Source organism: Coenobita brevimanus, chromosome 64 (assembly GCF_032717465.1).
Source record: "Coenobita brevimanus isolate Jiangsu-jjx chromosome 64, ASM3271746v2, whole genome shotgun sequence".
Classification (NCBI taxonomy): domain Eukaryota; kingdom Metazoa; phylum Arthropoda; class Malacostraca; order Decapoda; family Coenobitidae; genus Coenobita; species Coenobita brevimanus.
The window spans coordinates 19642235-19669100 of record NC_137017.1 but is presented as its reverse complement, the minus strand read 5'-3'; the positions used below and the strand labels follow the sequence as shown (position 1 = coordinate 19669100).

The 26866-nt window shown below is 42.6% G+C and overlaps 1 protein-coding gene and 1 non-coding gene across 2 annotated transcripts in view; one reads left to right on the top strand and one right to left on the bottom strand.

Annotated features, from left to right (window-relative positions):
• LOC145404700 (cytochrome P450 2L1-like) overlaps positions 1-26297 on the top strand; it is a 37365-nt gene extending 11068 nt beyond the window's left edge. Inside the window, exons 4-9 of the mRNA XM_080276251.1 lie at positions 1799-1919; positions 2344-2524; positions 3000-3117; positions 8425-9030; positions 17392-17536; positions 26107-26297. Of these exons, the coding sequence (XP_080132377.1) occupies positions 1799-1919; positions 2344-2524; positions 3000-3117; positions 8425-9030; positions 17392-17536; positions 26107-26297 (1362 nt within the window). The remainder of the gene's footprint in view (positions 1-1798; positions 1920-2343; positions 2525-2999; positions 3118-8424; positions 9031-17391; positions 17537-26106) is intronic.
• Positions 3585-3703, bottom strand: LOC145404790 (5S ribosomal RNA). The gene has a single exon (XR_013898245.1). It is a non-coding gene; the product is annotated as a 5S ribosomal RNA (ribosomal RNA).
• Positions 26298-26866: the final 569 nt, after the last annotated feature.

Genomic DNA, 26866 nt, shown 5'->3' with positions numbered 1-26866 from the left:
TCACAGCACATTTCCCTCAAGCATTTCACTGCCACAACACAAACTTTCAATATAACTTCAACAAAGGATCTCTGGGAGCGTCTAGTTCAAATGACCAATATCCAAACATCCTCTCTTTTGATATCCAGACGAACCTGAGGATACAACAACAACCAAAATATAATGCATTGTAGTGTGGTGTACAGTATCACAATGTACCATAATGTAGCGTAGTGTGAAATAATAGTAATTTTATGTTTGAACTAGAATAATGCATAGTGAGGTGTAGCATACTATAGCAGAGTGTAGTGTGTTGCAGTTAATGTCAAAGTACGGTGCAAAATAGTGTTGTTCGTTGTTGCTCATTAATCCCAGTCTGTCTGATCAAGCAGACCTGTTGACTACAGGTATGTAATTGCTTCTACTGGGCCGTCCTACATGCACAATACAGTACATATAGTAGGGAACCGGTGCCCCTTTGTGGCTCATCAGGATCGGACCAGGTTCCTTCCCCACAGCGAGGTGCAAGGAAATATGAGAAAGACTGGCCTCCAAGGGGATGGGCAGCTGCTCCACCAAGTTTGAACAGGTCACCACTTGTAGGCTTCTCTTCAGCACCCAGGCTACTCGTAGCATAGTGTAATGTGATGAATGTGTAACGTCACGTGTTCAATAAAACAGTAACTATCGTTTAAAGTAAGTATATATACAAGCCGGGAGACGATAATGGGCAGCCCTAAGCTCCATGCTTTGGCCCACCCAAGGTTCATATCATAGGTGGCACTGCCAGAAGCCGAAAGTGAGTTTCGACATTAAATATAATTACTGTATGGAGGTATTCTAATGCAACATTCCACCCAAGAATCATGGCCCTGGCTGAATATTCTTCAAAGCTTTAGCAGTTCATGTGAGCAAGGTGATAATTTTAGCCCTTTTTGTATTTTCTGACCTGGTGGATATAGGTCAAGAATGTATGAAGCACACTTGCAGAACACATTAACGTCTATAAGCATGCAGTTTCATTTGATTTTATCCACGGACTGTGGAGCTAGGAATATTGAGATTCGCAGAATGGCCCACCAGATGTGGTGCTGTAAGTGACTGAAAGTGAGTTTTCACATTAAATGTAATTTTTGTATGGAGGTATTCCAATGTAACAGTTCACCCAAGAACCATGGTGCTGGATTAATAATCTTCGGAACCTTAGCATTTCTCGTGAGCATAGTCGTGATTTTACCTATTTTCACCCTTTTTCACATTTGATGACCTTTCACCCCTGACCATGCCAATGTAGGACATAGGTGTACAGTAGAATGTTGTAGTACTAGTCGATGTCTATAAGCATGCTAAGTTTCATTCAATTCCATTGAGCCACTGTTGAACTAGGGGGGCATTATTGAAAACTGGCACTGGTTGCTAGGGATGCTGAAGCCAATATTCTCAGAGGTGCCAATCGAAAACTTGAGGAGAGTGAGGAGAATGGATGGCACACTTCTGATAGGGAATGACGTCAAGATTATGCTTATAGAAGTCAGTTTTCTATCCCCATTATTAATGCATCTACAGCTCAAAGCGTGAAAATATGACAAAAGAGTTTTTGCAGCCGTTGATAAGGAACGAGTTGTGTCCTAACAAAGAAAACCTTGCAGACACAACTAGGTCATACTCTGGATATTGTGTCCAAGTTTGGTCGGAATCGATCAATTCTGGGGTGTGGAAGTGCCTGCCACAATTAAATAAGAAACCAAGCAAGAAAATTCAACTAACAATAAAGGCAGCATGAGCTGGCCAATAATGTATCATGATCTATACCCAACAGAAAGTGGTTGAGGATCACCGAAGAACACTGGATCCCAGCCATCCCCGAGACTACATCGATGCTTACCTGATAGAGGCAGAGGCACAGAAAGATAACCCAGAATCTACCTTCAGGTTAGACTGTAAGTAGACGAGAGGAGAATAGAGTAGATGAGAGCCGAGCAGAAGAGGAGGGAGTAGAGGAAAGGAAAATAGAGCAGATGAGTGTTCATTAATGTTGAGTCATGAGGAGTAGACGAGGATTATGAAAGAAAGAGTGTGTTGTATTATGTACAGAGAGAGAGAGAGAGAGAGAGAGAATCCTACCATCACCTCCTAACCTAATAAGACCCATTAGCAGTTAGACGGGCAGACAAATATAAAGTTTACAAATGCATGTACCCTTACACTTTTCTTCTAAGCATAATTCCTAGCCAAATACTCATCCCCTCGTCGTTAAAAAGATTCATGTTAAGTTACAAATGTATTCATTTTTTCTCCTATCCAGTCCTAGTTTCTGACCTAAACTACCCTCTCAATCCTGTGCCCTTCCCCCCCCCCCACCAGACAAGGACCTTTTAGTATCAGTGCATGATCTGTTCATGGCCGGGACCGAGACCACTTCCTCCACATTTCGCTGGGTGTTTCTGTTCATGGCTCTGTATCCTGACGTGCAGAAGAAGGTGCAGGATGAGATCGATTCTGTGGTTCCTCGCGACTCCCTCCCTGCACTGGAACACAAGGATCGGTGAGTTTTGCAGTCTTACTCTCTCCCTCTCTCATTTTTGTCTCTTGCACTTCATTGTCTCGTTCTCGCAACTGGCACTAAAAGGGAACCTACACAAAGAGGCGCTGTGTACTCTGGCTGGAAAGAAACAGCAGTGGCATCCACCCAGGAGCCAAACCTCCTTTTTTACCCCTTCACCTCGCTGTAGGTAGCCCTTTTCATCACTCACTATCGTAAACTAATTTAAACTTTTACACCCACAGCCTGGTACTACAGCAACTACTACTGCTATTATATCCAGGACAGCTACTATAACCACGAAGAAGCTAGTTTTCCCAGTTGTAATTCTTGGATGGGAAAGAGCGCAGACTGAAGATGATGATAATGATGATGGTGACGATTACGAGGATAATGATGATAAGGGTGACGATGATGATGATGATATTAATGGATGATGGTGATAATGATGATGACGGTGATACTCTTCTCCCCACAGCCTGCCTTACCTTGAAGCGACTATTTGTGAGATCCAGAGAAGAGCCTCACTTATTCCCATGGGTGCGTTTCACGTGGCCACTGAAGACACCACTCTGGCTGGCTACAACATCCCCAAGGTGAGTTAGAGTGAGTTACAGGGAGATAGAATGAGTTAGAGAAAGAGCAGGGAACAACATGGCTAGAGTCGATGGCAAGAGGTATGGGAGTAACAGAGTGAGACAGAGAGAGGGTCATTTAGCACATATCTTTGATAGGCTGCAACAACCCGAAGGTGAGCCATAATGAGAGAATCGGAGTGAGTGTCACGAATTCGCGACATTATATTACTATTGTGAAAGTCTATGAAAACTAGCAGAGATCTCAGTGAACTTCGCTCATTTACCAACTGTCCCACATCAAAATATTTACCGTTGCTTTGGAAGTGACTTTATATGCACAGACATCAGTGTACCACTGAGCAAAATTATATATCCATCCATTGCCAGACGCCACATATCCCAAACGGGGCGGCCAAGGGCCCAGAGCTAATTGTTTTACAGGGAGGGGCACTAATCCTCCACCAACCCCACTTGACACGTAGGGATGCCAACAGCATCAGGTGTTCCCAGGCGGTCACCCATCCAAGTATTAACCAGACCCAACGTTGCTTAACTTCGCTGATCGGATGGGAAGCGGTGTACTGAACGTGGCATGGCTGTTATATATACATATGTGGGAATGACACAGGACATACCGTGTGAACACAGCAGTCCAATACCGGCCCTCCAGAAAGATGTACGTAGGGCAGGACATTGCGACCAGCAGCGATCTTGGTGGTGTCTTGAGCAGCGAATCACCTACACCTCATACCAATTAATCTGGCCAGGTATGTATGGCAACACTGTTCCTGCCGAGATTCTGATTGACTGGAGGTGTTTGTTCGATTTCGTTGTTGCTTAAACCGATACTCTCTTTATTATCCGATATGATACTGAGTTGTCGACAATACAGTCGTCAAAAGCAATAAGAAATTCGTTATATACATAACAACAATGAAATTTTCGTTTGAAGATAAAGATATGAGTCAACAAAGTATTATAACAGTCCAAGTCAAGGTCAGCATTCGAACAGTTCCTTTATATTTCCGACACTCCTTAATATAAAAGAAACTTAAGGAAACCTGCTTGATGTAAGCTCTGGTAGAACACATTTAAACTTTAAGATCAATCCGTACTGTGATAATAGAGGAGATATAATGAAATAGTTTTCCTTTAGCGTACTTTGATTTTCGTGATTTTTTCAAACCTCCCTCCCTGGAGAACTCGTCTTTTCATTATAATTTTTAATTATTCAAAGTTGTGGCACGATTTAAGGATGCAGACTGATCTTATAATTTAAATGTGTGTTACCAAGCTTAGATTAGGGTAGGGGGGGTTTTCAAGAATACTCCCCCAGTATCCCTGCTTGTCGTAAAAGGCGACTAAAAGGGTTGGCGGAGGGTTGGTGCCCCTCCCCGGACAACAACTAACTAAAAAAACAAACAAGAAGCCTCGGACAAGTACTGACCAAACGATGACGACCCAGGACCGGACAAAGGACTTGGTAATGGGTACATGGAATGTAAGAGGAGCGAATGATGAGGTGAAAGAGAGAGAGATTCTCCAGGTGCTTGAGGGTGCGAAAGTGGATGTATGTGGAATAACTGAAACAAAATGGAGAGGAGAAAGTGTGAGAGAATGGGAGTATGGATGGGGTATATGTGCAGGAGTAGGTAAGAATGAGAGGGCAAAGGAAGGAGTATGTATAGTTGTGAGTAAAAGATGGAAGAAGAGCATAAGACAGTATGTTATCAGCTGGGTCAAGGATTGTGTGGGTAAAGTTGAAAGCTGGAATACAAATGTGGGCGATTGTGTGTGTGTATGCGCCAACGCAAGATCGTGCTAGAAGAGTGAGAGAAGAATTCGGGACAAATGTAGAAGTGTGTATGGAAAAGTTTGGAAGGAATGAGAGAGTGTTTTTGATCGGTGATATGAATGGTAAAGATGGGAATGTGAAGGTGGATGGAATAGTTGGTGAGTGGGGTGTGCCTGCTGAGATAGATGAGAATGGGAGTGCGTTAGTGGACATTTGTGCTGGGAGGGGGTTGGTGATAGCCAATACCCTCTTCAGGCATAAAATGATCCACAGGTATACATGGCGAGTGATGAGAAGGGTGGGTGGTGAACGAATGAAAGGAAGGCAATGATTGATTATGTATGTGTGGATGAAAGGATGCAAAGATGTGTAGTGGATGCAAGAGCTTATAGAGGTTGAGGGAGTGGACTTTCTGACCACTACTTGGTGGTGGCCAGAATTAGGATTCAAGTAAGATGGAGGAATAGAAGAAGGGAAAGACGAGAGGAAGGAGTAGTTGCAAGGAGAGTGGAAAGGTTACAAGAGGATGAGAATAAGAGAGAAGTGGAGGAACGATTGGGCAAATATGAACTGGAGCAGATGGGAGACGTGGAAGGTGTGTGTAGGATATTTACAGAAGAAATATGTGCAGCATGTGATGTGGTGTGTGGAAGGAAGAGAAGACGGAGGGGGAGGTGCAAGGAACAGCGTGGTGGACTGAACAGGTGAGATAGGCTGTGGCACAAAAGAAGAAAGCATACAATGAATGGATGAGCAATAGGGGCGTGGAAGAAGTTGAGAGGCGGAAGAGAGAGTTATATGTAGAAAGAAAAAGAGAAGTGAAAAGATTAGTAAGAGAGAGTAAGAAGAGAGTGGATGAGGAATTTGGAAGGAATTTGAGTGTAAAGTGGAGGGACTGTAAGAAAATGTTCTGGAAAGAGGTGAAAAGAGTAAGACAGGGTGGAAGTGAAGTTAGCAGGGGAGTGAAAGATAAAAATGGTAGATTACTAGTGGAGAAGGGAGAAAAAGTGAGCAGATAGAGAGAACACTTTCAGGAATTATTGAACATAGAGGATGGAAGTAATGCGAGTATAAGTGGCTGGGGAATGGCTGGGAGAAGGATGGAGGTGAGAAGACACGAAGAAATCAGTAGGATAGAAGTTGTGGAAGCAGTGAAGAAAGTTAAATCGGGGAAAACCCCAGGAATTGATGGAGTGTGTGGTGAAATGCTGAAGCATGGGGGAGAAATAGTAGTAGAATGGATGTGGAAGATGTGCAGATTGGCCTGGGAGGAAGGTAGAGTCCCGGAGGATTGGAAGTCAGGTATAATTATTCCCTTGGACAAAGGAAAAGGGGAAAAAGAAGTGTGTGGTAATCATAGGGGCATTTGTCTTCTTAGTATAATAGGAAAAGTGTATGTTAGGATACTTATTGACAGAGTCAGAGAAAGAACAGAGAAATTAGTTTGAGAAGAACAGGGAGGCTTTAGGAAGGGAAGAGGTTGTGTAGATCAGATATTCATTCTTAGATCTTTAGTGGAAAAGTTTCTAGAGAAGGGAAAGAAGTTGTATGCGGCTTTCATGGATTTGGAGAAAGCATATGACAGGGTGGATAGACAAGGATTGTGGAAAGTTTTAAGAATATATGGAGTAGATGGGAAGTTGTTGAATACTGTGAAGAGTATGTACGATGGTGCGAAGGCTGCAGTGCGTGTGGATGGTGAACTAAGTGAATTTTTCTCTTTGAAAGTTGGGTTGAAACAGGGGTGTGTCATGTCTCCATGGTTGTTCAATCTGTACATGGATGGGGTAATAAAAGAGGTACAAAGTAGGGTAGTGGATGTTGGAGTGGCCCTGGTGAGAGAGGATAGTGTTTGGAAACTCCCTGTACTATTGTTTGCAGATGATACTGTGTTGTTGAGTGAAGACGAAGGGGAGCTGCAAGGCTTGGTGGATGAGTTTGGGAGAGTGTGTAAGAAACGGAATCTATAGGTGAATGTAGGGAAGAGCAAAGTGATGGTCTTTGAGAGAGGTGAAGTCAGTGAATGTACAGTGAGGTTGGACGGTGAGGAATTGGAAAATGTGAGTATGTTTAAGTACTTGGGTAGTGTGCTGAGTAGGGATGGAGGTTTGGAGGGTGAAGTGCTTGAAAGGGTACAGCAGGGAAGAAAGGTTGCTGGTTCTTTGAAAGCAGTGATAAGAAAGAGGGAAGTGAGCATGGAAGTGAAAAAGTTACTACATGACAATATTGTGATACCAACTCTAACGTATGGAAGTGAAGCTTGGACGTTGTTGGAAGGACACAAGTCAAGAGTGAGAGCAGTGGAAATGAGTTATTTAAGAGGAGCCTGTGGAGTCACATGGAGAGACAGGCTGATGAATGAGGATATAAAGGAGCGTTATGGTGTGGATGTGATAGGAAGCGTTATGAGGAACACACTGAGGTGGTTTGGCCATGTGGAGAGGATGGAGGGTGAAAGACTGACGAAGAGAGTGTATATGAGTGAGTTGGAGGGGGGGAAGAGGGAGGGGGAGGCCGAGAATGAGATGGAGGGTTGGGATGGAGAGGTATATGAGAGAGAGGGGTGTGAGTTGGGAGCAGGGCAGTGAAATGGCGGCGGACAGGACGACTTGGAGGCGATTTGTTTGTGGCCACCCCAAACGGGATTGAGGCGTCTGGCAATAGATAGATAGATTTATTATGTTCTAATTAATAAATTTACAGCCCTTTTTTTTGGCTCGATTAAATGTATAATCGAGTTTCACTTTTCCAAATTGTTCTTACTTAAATTACTTTGCCCCAGCCTGCACAAACTTTTTTTTTAGACACAGCTGACAAGTAAGCCAGTTCTTTCATATTAATTCATAATAAACTATTTGCTCAAGCTAGGAGAGGCGAAAGCATGAGCCTGGTTTAGTATTACTAAGTTCCAGGGTGAATTATTAATTGTCAGCGGCAGGTTCTTATTATAGAGGCCGACAGTACTTACTATTCAGCATTCATGAGTTATTATTCCATGCTGAGTGATGTTTGAAGAGAAAGTTTATAAATATCTTGTTTTCTGATAACTGACAACCTTAAAATCATAATTAAAACCTGTTTCGCTCCCCGCCCCCTCCTTTCTGACAAAGTAGCAACCTCACCAAGATATTAACTTCTAGCTATTAACAAACTCACTTACTTCTAACTACTTATCAGTTATCTTCATTAATGTTTCTAGGCACTACCTTACTGGTGTTACTGCTTTATTAATACGGTATTGTGAAAGTCTTTTACTAGCTAGTTTGTGGATTTTTTTCTTGCTTACTAGATTAACTAGATAAACCTGGTCACCACCAGCTTGTGCCTATATTCTTAATTTTGAATTATTCGCATTAGACTGCAAAACGGCACAGTTCATATATAATTTTGGGGGGTACTTTTTCTTTAGTTGCGGCTTTCCCATTTTCTTTTCAGTATTTTTTCATTAGTTCACTCTGTTTCAGTCTGAGTTAGCATCATGGCTGCTACTCTGTTTATACAGGAAGGAAATTAAACAGTAGGTCCTACAGTGTGAGAGTGATGCCCACGAGGAGCATAGAATTCTGCCCGAACACGAGCATGAACAGTGCGAGGAACGTCAGAGAAACCGCGAATATGAACGTCAACATCATGAGTATGAACAAGTCAAACATGAGGCACACGAGAAGCACGAGCTTGAAGTACTGAAACTCAAGCTAGACATTCAGGCTCTAGCAGCAGCAGGTCCCGGTGATCCTAGCTCCGTGGACGTGTCTCCAGCACTTGTCGTGGCAATCCCACGTCTCAAGCTCCCTTTGTACAAAGAAGGTGAGCGAATCGAACCGTTCATAGCCCGTTTTCAGGAGATGATGCAGCTGTACCAACTGGATGAGTCTGCTAAAGGACTCAAATTCCTTAGCCTGTTTGAGGTCCCAATTCTCGAGATTTTGCACAAAACACGGAGTGACCATTTGACTTATGAGATGATGAAGGCTACACTCGTCAAGGAGTATGGTCTCACTGTAGACAACACCAGGAATCAGTTCCTGAGAGCGTATCATCAAGAAAAGGGGACTGCCATCCAGTTCCTTGATCGCCTTACCGTGTACCTAAAAGGGAGGGTGGAGAAGGATGAAACTTTCAACACCCATGAAGGAGTAATTGCCCATATGCTGAATACCTAGTTTGAAACAGTGTGGCCTGCTGGCTTACTGCTCAGTTAAAAATTTCTCAGACAAAGGATGCCAGCCAAATGGTGGAGAAGGTTGATGGATTATTTAGCCCTGGAACAACTGCCAAGACTGGGAAGCCATCTCAGAGCGAATCCCAGCATCAAAGCCATTTCCAGAATATGGCCAACATTCAAATAAACTGCAGATAAAGGACCAAGGGTCCTTCAGCAACTTGTCTGGAAGAAACACAATAAATACCCTGACCAGTAGCATTACAAAAGTGACCACAAAAATAATAAGCTACACATAAGTCAGGGTAGTCACCTTCAACACCAACTCTAGTGTTTTGGAGGTAGGAGGCAAATGATGCCTACATTCCTCAACAATTTTATGGTGGTGCCGTCCCTAGCAGCACAAGCCCTCCCCTCACAAATAAGTAGTCCCACTCAGACAGTCAGCTCTCCTCTATAGGTGGACAATGTTCCAATGCCTCAGATGATGAGTACAACCTCCCAGTTATCTAGTTCTCAGGGGGCCATGTTTGCTGCCTTGTTTGTCTTGCAGTCTCATCAATGACTAGCCGCTACATCCCCAGAACCTTCCACAGTTAAAAGTGCCTTCCTTGTTCAGCCAGGGTTTGTGAGAAGTGTTTCCGTGAATGTCTTGAGATACAATGGTTCCTCAAGTTGCTCCGTAAGGCAGAGTCTAGTTTGGCCCAAGGAATACACAGGTAGACAGATCCAAGTTGGACTTTTGATGGATCAGTGACATTATTTCCTGAGGCACGTATCGCCGTAGTATCTCCTTTTTACACAGGTTCAACAATAGCAGATGTCATGCCAGAACCTCTGTTTGACCTTCTTATGGGGAACGTTAATGGCATCAAAAATAGTTGCGCCATAGACGTTGCTACTCAGACTTCGGCTGCTGCAGTAACACAAGCCACAACTGTACAATTGTAAAAAAAACTTTTGGTAACTGTAGCTCGCATCAAGAAATATTATTACTATTTGTAGGAAAGGTCATATGTCACTTGCTAGTCTCAGTACCACTAAGACTGTTAATGCAAGATTTACCCTCTCGGGCACCATTAGTTTTCAATAAGTAGGTTCTGTGCACAGAACCAAAACCTTGTTCAGGCTGGCTCTGCTCGCGTGGAAAGGAAAATAATTTTATGGCCCAATTTACCCTCGGAAAGCGCTTATATTGTTATAAATCGCATCCCATCATCTTTACTGATATTTTGTTTTTTAATGCGAGGAAGAAGGAACCAAAGGCCGCGGGCCCGCAATTATTCTTCCTTCCAAGAGAAAAACTAAATACAAGAGAGAGCCATATTCAAGATCCGATCATTTCGAGATAACTGGACACACTGCATTTGAAAGACTGGAGATCATAGGAAGCAGGAAATACAGACAGAGGGAAACAGTTCCAGAGTTGACCTGTTGCATAAATGAAGGACTGGGAGTAACGGTTAACTCTTGCATAAAAGAGTTGGACAGAAAAGGGATGAGAGTTTGCTGCTAGACGGATGCTAGACGGATGCTACCGTTGTAGAGGTGGAGGAATGCCTGGAGACATTTCAGAGAAGCAGTGATCATTGAAGTAGCGGTAGAAAGGAGATAAAGATGCAACAATGCGGCGAAGAGACAGAGGTTGAAGGCAGTCAGTAAGAGGAGGAGAGTTAATGAGATGAAAAGCTTTAGACTCCACCCTATTGAGAAGAGCTGTATGTGGGGAGCCTTTCCACACATGGGAGTTGTACTCCACACAGGGGCGGATAAAACCCCTGTATGGAGTCAACAATTATGCAGGGGTAAAGAAGGTACGGAGTCGGCTTAGAACACTTAATCTCTTGGAAGCACATTTTACAAGAAATGTAATATGATCTTTCCAAGATAAATCCGAAGTAAATGAAACCCCAAGCATGTTCAAGGATATACCTGTGGAAGATTTTGTTGGGTTCATAGGTGTAAAAACAGAGTCTTTGATGCATTAAAAACAACCAGATTATTTTTACCCAAGTCAGAGATACGAGCCAAGTCAGATATTAGGTGTGCCATAGCCTCATCACTTGTTTATTGAAGTAACTGCTGAGATGGACGTTGGGGGAACCGAATAGTAAGGTGAAGGATGGAGTCACCAGCGTATGAGTGGATTGGGTTAGATGTACAGCTTAGAAGGTAACTGATGAATAAAAGGAAGAGAGTTGGTGATAGGACAGAGCCCTGAGGAACACCACTGTTAATAGATCTAGGAGAAGAACGATGACCATCTACAACAGTGGCTATAGAACGACCAGAAAGGAAGCTAGAGATGAAGGCACATATAGAAGGATAAAACTGTAAGACGGCAGTTTGGAAATTAAAGATTTATGCCAGACTCGATAAAAAGCCTTGGAGATGTCAAGTGCAATGGCAAAGCTTTCACCAAAGTCCCGAAACGAGGATGACCAGGAGTCTCAAAGGTGGGTGAGAAGATTGCCAGTGGAGCGTCCCTGATGGAACCCATACTGACGATCAGAAAGAAGGTTGTGATAGGAAAGATGCTTCAAAAATTTTTCTATTAAGAATTGACTCTAAAACTTTTGAGATACAGGATGTTAAAGCAATTGGACGACAGAGGGTTGGGAATGGTCACCCTTCACTGGGACTGGCTGAATGACGGCAAACTTCCAGCAAGAAGGAAAGGTACAAGTTGATAGACAAAGGCGGAAGTGTTTGCCTAGGCAGGGTGTAAGCACAGAAGCACAGTTCTTGAGAACAACAGAAGGGGCTCCATCAGGCTCACATGCTCTATTTTATTGAGGCCTGTGATGGCAGAAAATACATCAGCTGAAGAAATTTTAATGTCAGCCATGAGGAAGACAGAGGGGGGAAGTGATGGAGGAACAGCACCGGAATCATCTAAGGTGGAATTGGAGGAGAAAGTCTGAGCAAAGAGATCTACTTTGTCAGTAGAAGAAATAGTTATAGAGCCATCAGAGTAAAAAGAGGAGGGCAGGATAATGAGGTAAAGTTCTTAGAAAGGTATTTGGCAAGGTGCCAGAAGGAATGGGAAGAATTCGAGTTGGAGAGTCGAGAGCATTTAGTACGGATGAAATTATTTTTAGCAGAGCAAAGAACAGACTTAGCATGATTCCGGGCAGAAACGTGTAAAAGATGTGATTCTTTTTTTTTTAATGCGAAGAAGAAGGAGCCAAAGGCAACAAGCCCACAAAACTGTTCCTTCCAAGAGAAAAACAAAATACAAGAGACAGCCAAATTCAAGATCTGATCATTTCGAGATGCCTGGACACACTGTGTTTGAAAGACTGGAGATCATAGGAAGCAGGAAATACAGACAGAGGGAGACAGTTCCAGAGTTGGCCTGTTGCATAAATGAAGGACTGGGAGTAACGGTTAACTCTTGCATTAGAGAGTTGGACAGAAAAGGGATGAAAGTTTGCTGCCAGACGGGTGCTACACGCCCGTCGTAGAGGTGGAGGAATGCGTGCAGACAATTAAGAGGAGCAGTAACCATTGAAGTAGCGATAGAAAAGAGATAAAGATGCAACAGTGCGGCGAAGAGACAGAGGTTGAAGGGAGTCAGTAAGAGGAGGAGAGTTAATGAGACAAAAAGCCTTTGACTCCACCCTATTCAGAAGAGCTGTATGTGGGGAGCCTCCCCACACATGAGAGTTGGACTCCACGCAGGGCGGATAGAACCCCTGTATAGAGTCAACAATTGTGCAGGGGTAAAGAAGAAGCAGAGTCAGCTTAACCCACCCAATCTCTTGGAAGCAGATTTTACAAGAGATGTAATATGTTCTTTCCAAGATAAGTCCCGAGTAAATGAAACCCCAAGCATGTTCAAGGATGATGCAGGATTAAGATGAATATTATTAAACATTAGTGGGTACACGTGTGGAAGATTTTGTCGGGTTGGTAGGTGCAAAAACTGAGTCTTTGATGTATTAAAAACAACCAGATTATTTTTATCCCAGTTAGAGATACAAGCCAAGTCAGACATTAGGTGTGCCATAGCCTCATCATTTGTTTGTTGAAGTAACTGCTGAGATGGACGTTGTGGGAATCGAATGGAAAGGTGAAGGGTGGAGTCATCAGCGTATGAGTGGACAGGGTTAGATGTACAGCTTAGAAAGTCACTGATGAATAAAAGGAAGAGAGTTGGTGATAGGACAGAGCCCTGAGGAACACCACTGTTAATAGATCTAGGAGAAGAACGATGACCATCTACAACAGTGGCTATAGAACGACCAGAAAGGAAGCTAGAGATGAAGGCACAGATAGAAGGATAGAAACCGTATGAGGGCAGTTTAGAAATTAAAGATTTATGCCAGACTCGATCAAAAGCCTTTGAGATGTCAAGTGCAATGGCAAAGCTTTCGCCAAAGTCCGGAAAGGAGGATGACCAGGAGTCTGAAAGGTAGGTGAGAAGATCGCCCGTGGAGCGTCCCTGACGGAACCCATACTGACGATCAGAAAGATGGTTGTGATAGGAAAGATGCTTTAAAATTTTTCTATTAAGAACAGACTCAAAAACTTTTGAGATACAGAATGTTAAAGCAATTGGACGATAGTTAAAGGGTTGGGAATGGTCACCCTTCTTTGGGACTGGCTGAATGAGAGCAAACTTCCAGCAAGAAAGAAAGGTACAAGTTGATAGACAAAGGCGAAAGAGTTTGCCTAGACAGGGTGTAAGCACAGAAGCACAGCTCTTGAGAACAAAAGGAGGGACTCCATCAGGCCCATATGCGTTATTAGTATTAAGGCCTGTGATGGCAGAAAATACATCAGCTGAAGAAATTTTAATGTCAGCCATTTTGTTGTAAACAATAAATTTGGAGCTGTTCTTCTAAGGTCGTTTAATGTAAAATCGTGATTCACTTTTACAAATTGTTCTTACTTTACTTTGATCGCAGCTCACATACTTTTCTTAGTCACGTTTGGTAGTTAAGCCGGTTCTTTCATATTAATTCATTATAAACCGTTCGCGCAAGCTAGGAGAGGCGAAAGCAAGAGCCTGGTTTAATTTTATTAAGTTCCTGGGTGACTTAATAATTATCAGGAGCAGGCTCTTTTTCTAGAGGCCGACAGTATTTATTAATTCGGCATTCATGAGTGATTATTTCGTGCTAAGTACTGTTTTAGTGAAAGTTTAAAAATTTCTCGTTTTCTGAGGATTGGCGTCGTAAGCCAGAAAAAAGTAAAACCTTCAACACTAATTCCATAATTAAAAACCCACTTACCCTCCCCCCCTTTTGAGTGAGTGAGAGTGAGTTAGAATGTTGCGTGCGCTAGTGTGAGAGTGAGTTTGAGTTAGAGTGTGAGTCAAAGTGAGAGAGAGTTAGTATGTGACTGAGGATAAGAGTGAGAGCCAGAGTGAGAGCATGAGCAGACACCAGCATCATTAAATTCGGTGGTAGAGGTGATGGAAGTCAGAGTGAGTGGGTGTGAGAGTGTAAGAGGGTCACTATGGAAACACTGGCAAACTACAACATCCCAAAGTTGGGTGAGAGTAGGAGTGTAAATGAAGGTGGGTGTCAGTCTGAGAATGAGTTAGTGTGAGAATATTGGAGGCTGTGGCAAAAAGGATGAGCGTGAGAAAGTCAATTAAGACAGTACACTGACAGGCTACAACACCAGAAACGTGAGTTAGAATCAGAGTGATGGGAAGCCAGATTGAGTCAAAGAGAGAATACGAGCGAATAGTGATAAAAGAGATGTGAGTGAGTGAGAGACAGACTGGAATTGGGAACTACAGGCACCACACTGGCAGGTCACAGTATCTGTAACAGTGGTACCGATTATGCTGTAGGGATGAGGTAGTTTGAAAATAGTGTCTTTTAATTAAGGTAAGAGGAACGCGCATCAAAACACTGGTGACACCCAGATTTAAGCATACAGACTCAAAGATCTTCAGTATATTCAAGTGCACAGCTACTCGCAAAGCCCCGCTAACCCTCGTCGAAAAATTGTCATGTTCGTTCTCTCTTCTTTCATCTCCAGTCATAACTCAAAAACGAAAAGACATACAGAGGCGTCTTATACACCCAAAAGTTTCTTAACAACCGGGATGTTTATTTTCATACTCGGAGCAGTATTCGAACTGCAGTACCTTAGTTCAGTATTTTTTTTCTTGCACTCAGATCTCTTCTTAGAATATATGAAACTCCTCGGATTTGTGTTGCCCCATTCCACATGAACATTTTGCGTATATACAGTATACTACCAGTAATCGCAGGAACGACAGTCTTACAGGTAAAGGTCATGTCACAGACTAAGTAATGTGTATTTGTAGCTAGCTTTCATAAAAAACATCATAAATTAGAAAAAAAAAAACTATTCTAAAATGACTTAAGATGCAGGGATGGAAAGAGTGCAGAAACAAGTGATGAAAAAAGGCACAGGAATAAGAAAGCATTTGGGAAGGGAGGTAATCCAGGGTTCTGTGCCGATTATTAAGTTTCTCACTATTGACAAATGGTTTGCTGAGAGAAAAAAGGGAGGAGAATAAGGAATATACTGCAGCTCTAGTTTTTCCCTAATAACAAATCTAAGTTGCGATAGGGAACCGATTTTAAATATGTCTATGTCATATTTCTGGGAGAGTGTATGTTAGTGACGGTGAAGGGAGCAGGAGGGAGGGGGGGAGACCGAGGATGAGAGAGATACGAGAGGGTCGGAGGGTGAGAGATATATGAGAAGGGGATAGAGGATGAGATTTATGAGAGGGTATGGATGAGAGGTATATGAGAAGGGGGTAGAGGAACAGAGATGAAAGAAAGGTGGAGGATGAGAGATATATGACAGCGGGGGTAGAAGATGAGAGATATGAGAAGGGCATAGAGGATGAGACATATATTAGAGAGGGAGATTCAGGATGAAACATGAAAGAGGTAGATTTAAGATTAGAGAAATATGAGAGAGGGGTTTGGAGGATGAGAGATATACGAGAGGGCTGTGTGAGTTGGAGGGAGGGCACCCGAATGGTAGAGGACAGAGTGACATGAAGGCGATTCGTTTGTGTCCACCCATTACGAGATTAAGGCGTCTAGCGATAGATAGACAGGCAGACAGATAGAAAGACAAACAGACAGACAGTAATTCTAAATGGTCGGTTATATCCTAACATCTCTTCTTCACTCTGAGCTTTACGCCTCAATATGTTGGATGTTATTGATGCAAAGTGTGTCGATATTAAAACCATATAAGTAACCTACATGAAGATGGTAAGATGAAACATACACAACAAATCGCTAAAAAGCAAATGTTACAGTTTGCAAAATAACTCAAAGTACGACTCAAAATAATAACTCTCAATAACGTAAAATAACTCTAAATACGACTCTGAATTTCATCCCTCCTCAACAAAGCATTAAACAGCAGGTGTTAAGATCTCTAATGCAACTTAGAAATATGAATCGAACCCTGCAGCATTAAGCACAAAAGTGTAGGTGTTCCAGCATCATCCAAAACAGTATAGACTATGACCGTTCCATCCATCCACAATATTTTGCTAATAATCAAATGTTACAAATCATCAAAGCAACCCAGAACAGGCTTCGAATCCCACCTCTAAAAAAAAATAAATAAATAAATAAAAAGCAGTTGCTCTGAAAGCTTAGTAACTGAAAATACGAGTCCGAAGCCCACCTTTGCAGAAGAAAACACTAAATAGCAAGTTTTATGCAAGCCACAAAGTAACTCAGAATCCGACGCTAAATACCATCCTTGCAGAATAAATCACTAAGGATCAGGTGCAAAAGAATCTCCAAAGCAACACGAACTCAAACAGACCCTCCAAATGTCACAACTAAATGACATATGAATATTTATTTCAAGAAGTTGTATGTCATTAACAGGGTAGGATGAGGGGATGCTGAGAGGGAGGATGAGGAGCAGTTAATGTCTCCCCATTCACTTCTAAAATCGAACTAAGAGAGAGAGAGAGAGAGAGAGAGATGCACTGCCTGATGTGGGATATCCAAAGTCAACCATCTAAAAATATATATATATATATATATATATATATATATATATATATTCTCATTTGTTTAAATTCATTTGCTTGTCTCTATAGCATTGTTTTTAATGACATGTACACGATACATTTTTATAATTACTGTATGAATCTGGAGGCTTTAAACACGATAATCACACAACGGATTTAGTATTACAGTATGGCAAAGCCTATACAGGTGGTGCAGCACGGAGCTGGTGGATAGAAATTAAAATGAGTGACACCCTTAGATTTGAGTGGCTTAGAGACAAAGCAGGCAGTAGGCCCATCCCTGGGCTGAACTGGTAAATCTGAATTTAATAACTGCACTGTTGTCCGCAGGGCACTGTGGGCGGGGCCTACCAAGAGAGCTGCCACTACAACAAGAAGTATTTTGAGAAGCCCTATGACTTTTACCCTGAGCACTTCCTTGACGACCACGGCAAGTTCATTTCCAAGAAGGAAGGATACTTGCCCTTCTCCATAGGTAAGTGACAACTCTGTGGATCAAATACTTGTTTGTTCAGGATATTACCATTTTTTTCATTATAAGGTGCCCCTTTTCATACATTTGTAGGTAATTTCACGAAGCTCAGTGGCATAAAAAGACACTTTGGATCTTCCTCCTTTCTATAGCATTCTCCGCAACTGGCATCATATTCTATTGTTAATCTGTTGCTGTAACTCATCACTCATCATGGAAAGATGATAATTTTATGCCAGGTTAGAGAAAAAGGAGTATAGTAATTTTTGATGGGTGCCCATATATTACGGTCTTCTTTCACTCCGCCAGGTAATTTATCGTCTGTTGCGGAGACGTCTCAGGCAGTGTTATCATTGATTTATCCTTCACCATGTATTCATATTCTTCTCCCACTGTCACATCCACACCAACACCAGAAGACTGAGCTATCCTCACAAGATGTAAGATATCCATCACGTGAAGTTCTGCTGGACTGTTATTAATGAATTACTCTGTCCACCCTGTATTGCATATTTTATACCTGCGAATACTACCTTATATTTATTTATTTCTTCTTGTATGAACACATAATACATAATTAATAATGCATAATAATTACATAATTAACACATAAGAAACACACTATCTTGGAATAATCCTTAAGCATTTTCCTTAGCGATTTATTCTGAATATTATCCTTAACCCGCCCCATGCCAGTGCTGTTTTAAAATGGTCTGACTTAATTGCGCGCTCAATGCCAGTGCCGTTTTAAAACGGTCTCGATTTCAACAATTCATTGTGACCGCAATTTTCAAGCTAGGCGTGCAAAAATTGGTGTGCTTGTAAGGCAACCCTTCCTCTATCTGCCCTCAGGCGGCCTGACCCATACACCCACGCACTCCCGCCGCACGCTCGCTCTGCCTCACTCTGCTTGTGTCAGTCATACAGTGCAGTGATGTCTCGCCATGGTCTCTCTGACAAGGAGATTCAGGACCTCCTGAGGATTCCCTACACTGGGGCAAGTGATCTGGAAGATGACGACACGCAGGATAAGGACTATATCCAGCCTGAGGAGGAAAGTAGTAGCGATGACAAAATTACCTCACCTAGAAAATCCAGGTATGTGGGCTACACTAGGGCAACACGCGGTAGGAGGCCACCTGCACGTCGTCGTCTTTCACATCACGACGATGAGGAGGAAAGGGAGGAGGAAGGTAGTCCTACAGTTGAGGGGTGGTTGGGGAGGCAAAGGATTTCACCACGTGAGGAGGAAAGTGTGAGGAGGAAGCATGGAAGATTTGGGAAAGTTCCATCGTTGGGGGAGAGTGACTCATCTTGCCCGCACTCTCCCTTGCCTCCCTGTGACCCAGCTCAGCCCAGCACCTTAGGACAAAGTCTTCCCGCCTTCCCCACACCCAGCACCTCACATGAAACTCTTCCCCCATTCCCTACACTTCCCCTTGCTTCCCCACAGCCCGAAGAACACAGAGGCGATGATGATGATGATGAGGAAACGACGTGGGAGTGGGAGGACGGTAGTGACTTTGTCCCCCACATTCACTCATTCACCCACGAAAATGAGGCCGGGTGTAGTGTCTCTGAACTTCACCGTACCTCCAGTAGGCTTGACTTTTTCAGGAAATACCTTCATGTGGAGTTTGTTTTGAAGATTGTGGCCCTGACCAACGCCTTTGCTGATTCTGAATGTGGGGGAACAACACAGACACAACACAGCCGATTGCATGAACCTGACTTGACCCTGGGTGAAATGTATGTGTTCCTAGCACTTGTGCTTTTGATGGGGATATTGAAAAAAATCAGCTTCCCTCGAACTGGACTGTGGATCCAATAATGGTGACACCATTTTTTAGTAAGGTGATGGGAAGGAATCGTTTTCAGTACATCTTGAGCCGCCTTCATTTTTTTGACACCCTTGACCCTGCTAACACAAACAACACAGACAGGATGAGGAGGATACGTCTGGTTTTTGATCACCTTCGAGAGAAATTCCGTACCTCCTTCTCTCCATACCGAGACCTTGTCATAGACGAGAATCTAGTGCTATGGAGAGGTAATATTGCTTTTTGTCAGTATATCCCCAGCAAAAGACACAGGTTTGGCTTCAAAATCTTCGTGATGTGCGACTGTAAGACTGGGTATGTGCATGCCATAGTCCTGTACACAGGTGTTCAGACGGACATCACAGAAGACAGAAGTTTGGGACTCTCAGGGGCTGTGGTAAAAACGATGATCGGGGAATACCTTCATCGTGGGCACATCTTATACCTCGATAATTGGTACACAAGCCCCTTTCTCGCCAGGTACCTTCACCTGCACGAAACTGGTCTGTGAGGCACTGTAAAGAAGAACCGTCTGCAAATGGTGAAGGTGGGGAGGAAGCTTCAGAAAAATGAGTTTGTTTTTTACAAAGCACGTAATATCCTCACAACAGCATGGCACCACAACCGCAAAGTATTCCTCCTCTCGTCTGTTCATCAGCCCCTTGTACACCACACAGACATCATATATTACAGGGCAGAAGGGCGGTGCCACGTCTGGAAAACAGAACCTGTCTTGGCGTACAACGTGAATATGCGACATGTGGATCAATCAGACGCCATGATTTCCAATGTTGACTGTGCCATGCCCACGATGAAGTGGTATAAAAAATTATTCTTCCATCTCCTCGACATCACTATCCTCAACGCACAGACCACTGGCATCTAAGAGACATTTGAGGGCTATATTCGCGAGCTGGTGCGGAAGATAGTGGGGGAATATGGAGAAGATAGAAGTGCTGCTGTCACCGCCAAACCGCCACCACACCTCTCCACCTCACCTCTAGACACTTCCCCAAAATCGTCCTTTCAAGTGCAACACGTCAGAATCCCCATCGGAGGTGTCACGTGTGTGCAAACAGCACTGTAAGGCCACGTACTCAGCGGAAGGACTCAAGGTATATGTGTGCCGAGTGTGATGTAGGACTTTACGTATACCCATGCTTCAAAAAGTACCGCACTCTCGCTAACTATTGAGAAACAATAGCGTGGTAATGACGAGCGATAAAAAGACGCTCAAAAAGTGTTGTAAATACGAAAAAAGATGCTCAGGAAGTGTTATTATAAGTACTGCATACAGTGATGACATGTAAATATTTTCTCGTAAGTGTAACGACTGAACGTTGTGCAGCAAAGTTTTACGTATGTTCTCGTAAGTGTTAGACGATATATTCACAGTGAGAGGATCAAAAATACTCTGGTAATGTCTGTATATACTGAAGGCATGTTGTAAATATTTTACTGTAAGTGAAACGGCTGTACATTGTGAAGTCAAGTTATGCATATTTTCTCGTAACTGCAAGACTGCATTCACAGTGATACACATAGTGTTGCATGAGTAAGTGATTTGTTTTCCCCCCAAAACACGATTTCTTTATGAAATAATAAGATTTTTTTTTTTTTAATGGGTGAGAAGTGGACAGAAAAGTGTTAAGACCATTCCTATCCCTTCCCTGAGTCAAGTTGGTGAGAATACCTGTGGGCAGGCGGAGAGACTACGAAAATCGCACTTCAAGCCTCCGGTGAGTTTTTTTATGGTCATATTCGTTTTTTTTTCAAATCAAAATCTGTCATTTTAGCCGAAAAAAAAAAAAAATGGCCGGCACGGGGGTGACACTTAGGGCTTGGAGTAGCCGGCATGCGGCAGGTTAAACTGCTGCATCTCAGCAGATTTTTCACCATTGACCTTCCCCAAACCCTGCAGATTTTGGATTTTGGGGGTGGCTCAAAGTTCTGCTTCTTGTGAAAAATGATGGCAATTCAGAGAGAAAATACTCACCTGAGCCTACAGTAGAAGTGGTCTAAACAGGTGACAGTCCGCACACCCAGTACCGTGTTTTCTCGAGCCGCGCTGTGGGTGCTGCGTTTTCTATGGTAGCAGTAACTATTGCAAACCACTCGGAATAGGTAGATATTTGTCTGTTTGGTACGAATTTATATGTAGTACAAGAATATATTGGTTTTCACACAATAATATAGGCAATATAAGTGTTGTTTCATACACTGAACACATCAACATACCGCACCTTCCTTGGTGACATTACCTCATCATCACTTCAGCTCATTTCCTCTGGCACCACATAATCTTTGTCCTCCACATTGTCATCGATTGGGGAATCACTTTCACCTTGAATTTCGTACTGTGGCACGACATGTCTTTACTGGCCAGGTCACTGCTAACAGGTGAGTTGCTGAGACAACGGCGTGCAGGGGGGGGAGGGGAGGTCAAGAGGGGTAAGGCAATGTCCCCACCTGCCGGCAGGTAGAGGAAAGTGTCCCGCATCTACGTACCAAAAATCATGCGCAAAATTTGAAAATTTTGGAAATGACGGACCTTGCAATTGCAAAACATATGGATATGTTATTGGAATTCATTGTGACAAAACGTTGCAATGTATCCATACGTTATCGGGATGCCTTGGGTTAAATATTGTTATCTACAGCATGTTATTCCTGCTTAAGATTTTTGACCAGATGAGAAACTTTTCCATTTTATCCATCTCTCTCTCTCTCTCTCTCTCTCTCTCTCTCTCTCTCTACCTTACAATACAATAGGCTTTTCAAACTGGAAGGGCTGGACAAGGCTTCCATTAATCCCTTTGCCAGTTATGGCCTTTGGAAGCTGCATATAATTCTTTGTTAGCAACAAGAACAAAATTAATGAAAAACAAGATAGAACACTCCCTGGCAACACCCACGCTGTCCACTTGGTCCGCTGTCGGAACACCTGACTTTGAAATGTGACTTTGAACTTTGACATATTACCCACAAAAGCCAGTCACTTCTTTCTTATCTAACCCTCAACCCTTCCACCAAGAAGTAAGATAAAAGCTGACAAAATTTCCTTTACAGTGACCTAAAACTATGACCTTTCTCTTTGGTCTTGAACTTTGGCCAACCTTTCTCAAATATCAGTTTCTTTTTTCTTTGTTTTAACCCCACTCTGCCACAAAGAGTATTCTATATCGCAAACTTTTTAAAAGTCAACCTTGAGATGTGGACTTGCCTTTTGATCTATCATTCTTACTCACAAAGGGTCAAGCCCTTGGATGATCCTCAACCCATCCACCATATTTTATTAAAATCAGGTCAAAACTGGTCGAATTATTTTGTTCACACTCAGACATACAGTTTGGAATTTGCCCTTACCATGACTTTTAGTTGACCATTTTTAAAACCGTGTTTTCCTCAGTAAAAATACCCATGTTCTTCAGTGCAGCATTCACTATGGAGCATATATCTCTGTTGCTCATTTGGCATCGGTCTAATACACGACATAGTTCAGGATATGCCAATCTCTTCTGACCTTGCTTGCCTCTCTCTACTTCTTCAGTACCATCATCATAATATTAATCATTTGATACATCACAATTAGTATCATCAATATCATCCTTGCGTGCTGCTCCTGCATCTTTTTCATCATGCGAGGCATCCTGAACTGATTATTCATAGAGCTTTCTTTTCAATTGTCTTTGCGGTGAGTTCATTTTTTGCTGTTTTTTGCTTGTCTGCTTTGCCGATGTATGTTTTCCTACAACTGTTTTGGTCCATCCAATAGGACCACTCTTCAGGAGGTATCTTGAAAGCCCTGGCACAACGACACTCAGACCTCTCTCGAGCATCAACATTTTTGTAGCATTTACAGCTGCAGATATCAAATAGTACATCAAAGCTGGCCAACTTCTCCAAGTAGGTGCTTGAAGTCCTCTTGTTTGCAGAGTATTTTCTTACCTCCTGAGGCTTTGTTATCAAGCGTTTCACACAGATGACAATGCTCTTGTAGTCAATTATAGGAATCAATGCCTTCTTATATATTTCTACTACGCTTGCATGCCTGATAATGGATCTGTCATTTTGTGTTCCAAGTATTCTCTAATGACATCTTTGCATGTAGGTAGCTGATGCACTGGAAGACTACGAGATAAACCAAACACAGAATCTTTGACCTTTTCCCTCGTGCTGCAGGTATTCATCATTCCAACACGGGGTATACATGACTGCAGAAAGTTGAAACTAACAACTGACAAGCACAGCTTGTTTGTGTAACCAGTAACAAAGCCATCAAAATCAGTATCTTCATTGTCAAAGCTGCCAAAGTTCATATTATCACTAAATTATTACTGCACTCATTCAGTGCAAGCATATAATAAAGTTGCTGGAGGAGCATTGGCCGATTTTCAATAATATAGTTATATTATGTGAATATGGTGTTTTGGGCATCAAAATATCCATGTTTCATTGAATTTGAATTTTTTGACCAACCCTATTACACATACACATACACACACACGCTCTTGCTTCACTAGTGCGGGTGTAATGACGTCCTGGGGCTGACTGAGTTACTATGGACATAGTATACTGTACGTGAGTAAGATCCACGGTGACACCATCTTATGGGTGGTATCTAGTAGCCAAATGTGTATTGAACAGTGCTGGGCAGGTGCGCAAACACTTGCGCAAAGCGCAATTGAGCACCCTTGCTCTCCGGTGATATCGTTTGCGCCTTGCGCACCGCACGAGACCATGCGCAATTTTGCGCTTGCGCACATAAAAAGGCAGGTGCACAAGCGTGGTCTTGGGAGCTTCCTGCATGGCTGGACAATGGATGAGGGAGGCTGGGGCGGGTCGCGAGGGTGGGTTGGTGGGGGTAGGCGGGAGGGAAAGGGGTAGTAGCATTTCTTAATATGCTTCAACAGAGATAATGTATTTTTAATATTTTTTTAAATTATTATTATTAGTAAATAATAATAAATATACATTACATTATTTATTAAGATTAGCATCTGCAGTTCCTTACGAAAACCATTAAAACATATTATTTAAATCAAATATCCACAGCCTAATAATTTATTAGGCTGTGGATATTTGATTTAAATACTCTGTTTTCATGATTTTTTATTTTTTGTAACGAATTACATATGCTATTGTATATCTACATTGAATTATTAAATAAACTGTCTTGACAAGACAAGAGAGAGAGAGAGAGAGATAAAGAGCATTATTCTGAGAGAGAGAGAGACAGAGAGAGAGAGAGAGAGAGAGAGAGAGAGAGAGAGAGACAGAGAGAGAGAGAGAGAATAAATACGGGAATGGCAAAGGAGCGTCCCTTTGAGTGAGGAGATAAGGCATAAACTTCGTCCCTCTTCTCTCTCTTATTCTCCATTCCTTCCCTCCTCTGTCAGAGAGAGAGTGAGAGTTGATGATACAGTAATCACGTGATCTTTGCCAGTGCCTTGGTAAATATAGGCTGTTTTTCCCGGACAACGACCTACTGTACCTCAGTCACCCCGGGTGGTGGGCAGTTTGCTAATTTAGTAATTTATTAAATTATACCAATATATATTTTACAGTAATTCCCACAAATATATGCAAAAGATTTGCGCTAGCGCTTTGCGACATTGCACAAGCTAAATATTAGATTGCGCACTTGTGCAAATTACAAATAATAGAAAATAATAATAATAAATAAAAGTAAGTTTTATTTAAATATCTCAATATTTTTCAGTAATTCCCAAAAATATATGCAAATGGTTTGCGCCTGCGCTTTGCGACATTGCGCAAGCTAAATATTTGTCAGATTGCACATTTGCGCTTGCGCAAGGTAGTGAACTGTGGATTGCGCTTTGCGCTTGCGCAAGGTCATTCTTCGTTTGCGCTACCCACCAATGGTAATGAAGGCTATATCTAACTGACCCAAATTAAAACGAATTGATTTCCCTGTTACTTCCTGGACCCACCAATAGAAACAACTAAATTACCAAAAATATATATTCCATACTTATCATTACAGAGGATTTGTATGAAAAGGGCTAAATCTTGCAAGAAAAGTGCCCAATTAGCAACACTGATGGGTAGTGAGCTTGCTACTTGCTAGGTCAAGCTGCCAGAGATCCGCAAGATTAATAACTAGTTGCATTTTCAGTTTTAATTGTATTTTCAATGTGAAGTGTATAATATCTATGGTAATTAATGTTTCTAGATACTCTAAACACAAGGCTCATATGACAAACCTAGTTTCAAAGTATTACAGTAAAGTCTGCAATGATGGTGCTCAGATCCAGCCTGGCTGACGCGCACATGATACATGAAGAAGGTCTAACAAAAAAGAAATGGCCTAAAAAATCTCCCAAAGGAAACTAGACAAAGGAATCTCATGGGATCATCAAGGGGGGGATCCTAGGAAGGCACATGTATATCCCACTCGTTCTAGGAGGCTCATTACATATCAGACCCTCAGTAATGCAGTAAGTAAATAACTCAGTGACATTGGCTATTCTAGGCCGGCCCTTTAGGAGCAATCGGTAAATATAAAAGTTGACACTGTACCGTAATCATCGTCATCCAAACGTCTTCGTCGCCAACGAGCTAATTCATCTATGCATCCACATCATTTATATATTTACAGGCCGGCATCAGTATCTGCGTGAAGTCTAGCCAAGATGAAGTTGTATCTGTGTACTGTTGCTATTCTACATCCGTGCTACCATATTTTTAATATATTTATATACTACATTCGTACTTCTAATATATTTACAGGCCGGCGTCAGTGTCTGGGTGAAAGTCTGGCCAAGATGGAATTGTACCTGTTCACTGCTGCTGTACTGCACAGGTTCACCATCACCCCTCCACCAGGCGTTACCCTCACCACCGAAACAGACAGGAAAAAGGCGCTTTTCAACCTTACTCTTCCATTCTCCGCCATCTTTACCAAGAGACCAACTACATAAGGTGTTGAATCCAGTGGCAACCACTCTACAATAGTTCACCATTAATCATCCACGCAGCATGGAGGAGTAGACTGTAGCATGGAGGAGTAGACTGTAGCATGGAGGAGTAGACTGTAGCATGGAGGAGTAGACTGTAGCATGGAGGAGTAGACTGTAGCACCAGTCGAGCAGGGCAGTACTCCCGAGGTGGATGGAAAGCTGATGACAGGCAGTGCTGGAGCTCCCGTTTCATCAGCCCTCAGGACTAGTTCCTGACCATCCCCCTTTGCTGAACCTTTTCAATGTCTCAGTTACACAGAGAGTAGGCCAGCATGCTCTCCAGTACAAATTTCTCTAACTATCTACACCAGACTACATGCACAGTACACACTACACTTCCTATTCAAAATTCAACTAAAATGGAGTCTCATCACCAAGCCTCGGAGTCCCCAGGGGGGGGGACCATAAATGCGCCCACCATCAGCCCCTCTCCCGGTGACGACTCGAGGTGCCTGGAACCACTGTCTGACTCTCTTCTTCTTCATTTCTGCAACATTCGCGGCCTTTCCTCTAACTTTCGCTCTGTTGAG